We start from the raw sequence: 1,168 nt of genomic DNA on the forward strand, positions 1-1,168 counted from the left end.
AACATTAAAATATATGTATACATAAATGACTCCTGTGCTGCCTTGATTTGTGGATTTTGTAAAGATATTTTTTTAAAATATGTTAACATAAATATTTTTGTTCTTAGTCACTTAGAAATAGGTACTACTATGTTTTTAATGAATTATTTTTATTCCCATTACATGGACTTTTTGTTTAATTAATATTTAAAAGAATGATCATTTCAGAATGAGCAACACCAGACAAAGTTTGTCCTCATTATATTCAATTTAGAAAACAGATAATCAAATTTGTTGTTTGTTTCAGTGCTTGAACTCATCATTATTTTTCTTTTGCTGCATCAAATGCTCTGGGAGTTCTGCAAAACTGGCTTACTGTGGCACTGACTTTGTTTCTAGCATCTCTTATCTGAAATGGAGTCGCTGAAGCCAAAGGTTCATGCAGTACAAGTCTCTCAGAGTGCCCTGAGGATTCCTGAAGAGGTGGTCACTGGCCTGCCCATGTGCCACCGTGCCCTCCGGCTCCAGGAGGAGGCCAGCCGCCTGCAGCACACTGCCATTCAGCAGTGCAACATCATGCAGGCAAGTGCAACTCCGTCCCATAAGTTACTCTCAGTAAATTGTACAGTGCCATGCAAATTGTGATGAAAATGGAAAATTTCATATCTCTGTGCGTGCTTTTCTCTTTTCTGTGTAGTACCCATTAGGAAGTTCCCCGCTAAGTTTCAGTCATTTCTGACTCCATGTTTTTGGGGGTTTTAACATTCATGATCCTGTTAATTGTTGATTTGCTCATCAGACTCTCATCTCTGTTCTGTCCTTGATCTTCCTATGTCTTTTTGTAATGCTGTTAGGATTAATTAGATAAATAGCTAATATGCAATTGTATGCAGGTTAATTTTACATATCGTCAGTTAATGCAATTAATATATCATTATAATGTCAACTGCTTATAAAAACTATTGAGTGAATTAAATAGCTTTCTAGGATAAAAATAATGGGTTTTCTCTTTATTTAACATTTATATATATTTGCATTCTGATTTTGGAGTCATTCAACATCTATTAAATTTGCATTTTCAAGTTTTGCTAAATACAAGAGAACTAGGTTTTGTCTGATTGTTTGAATTCATACCTCAACATGTAAAAGGTGTTTCCAAAGAAGAGGAGAATATGATTTTCATTCCTGC

The 1,168-nt window shown here is 34.8% G+C and overlaps 1 protein-coding gene across 1 annotated transcript in view; it reads left to right on the forward strand.

The window, feature by feature from the left end:
- The window catches only part of SYNE1 (spectrin repeat containing, nuclear envelope 1), a gene marked incomplete at its 5' end in the record, with an annotated part of 159,599 nt that overhangs the window by 49,477 nt on the left and 108,954 nt on the right, over window positions 1–1,168 (forward strand). The window contains one exon of the mRNA XM_010283199.1: window positions 379–561. Within this exon, the coding sequence (XP_010281501.1) occupies window positions 379–561 (183 nt within the window). The remainder of the gene's footprint in view (window positions 1–378; window positions 562–1,168) is intronic.

Source organism: Phaethon lepturus, unplaced genomic scaffold, assembly GCF_000687285.1.
Source record: "Phaethon lepturus isolate BGI_N335 unplaced genomic scaffold, ASM68728v1 scaffold8940, whole genome shotgun sequence".
NCBI classification, from domain to species: Eukaryota; Metazoa; Chordata; class Aves; order Phaethontiformes; family Phaethontidae; genus Phaethon; species Phaethon lepturus.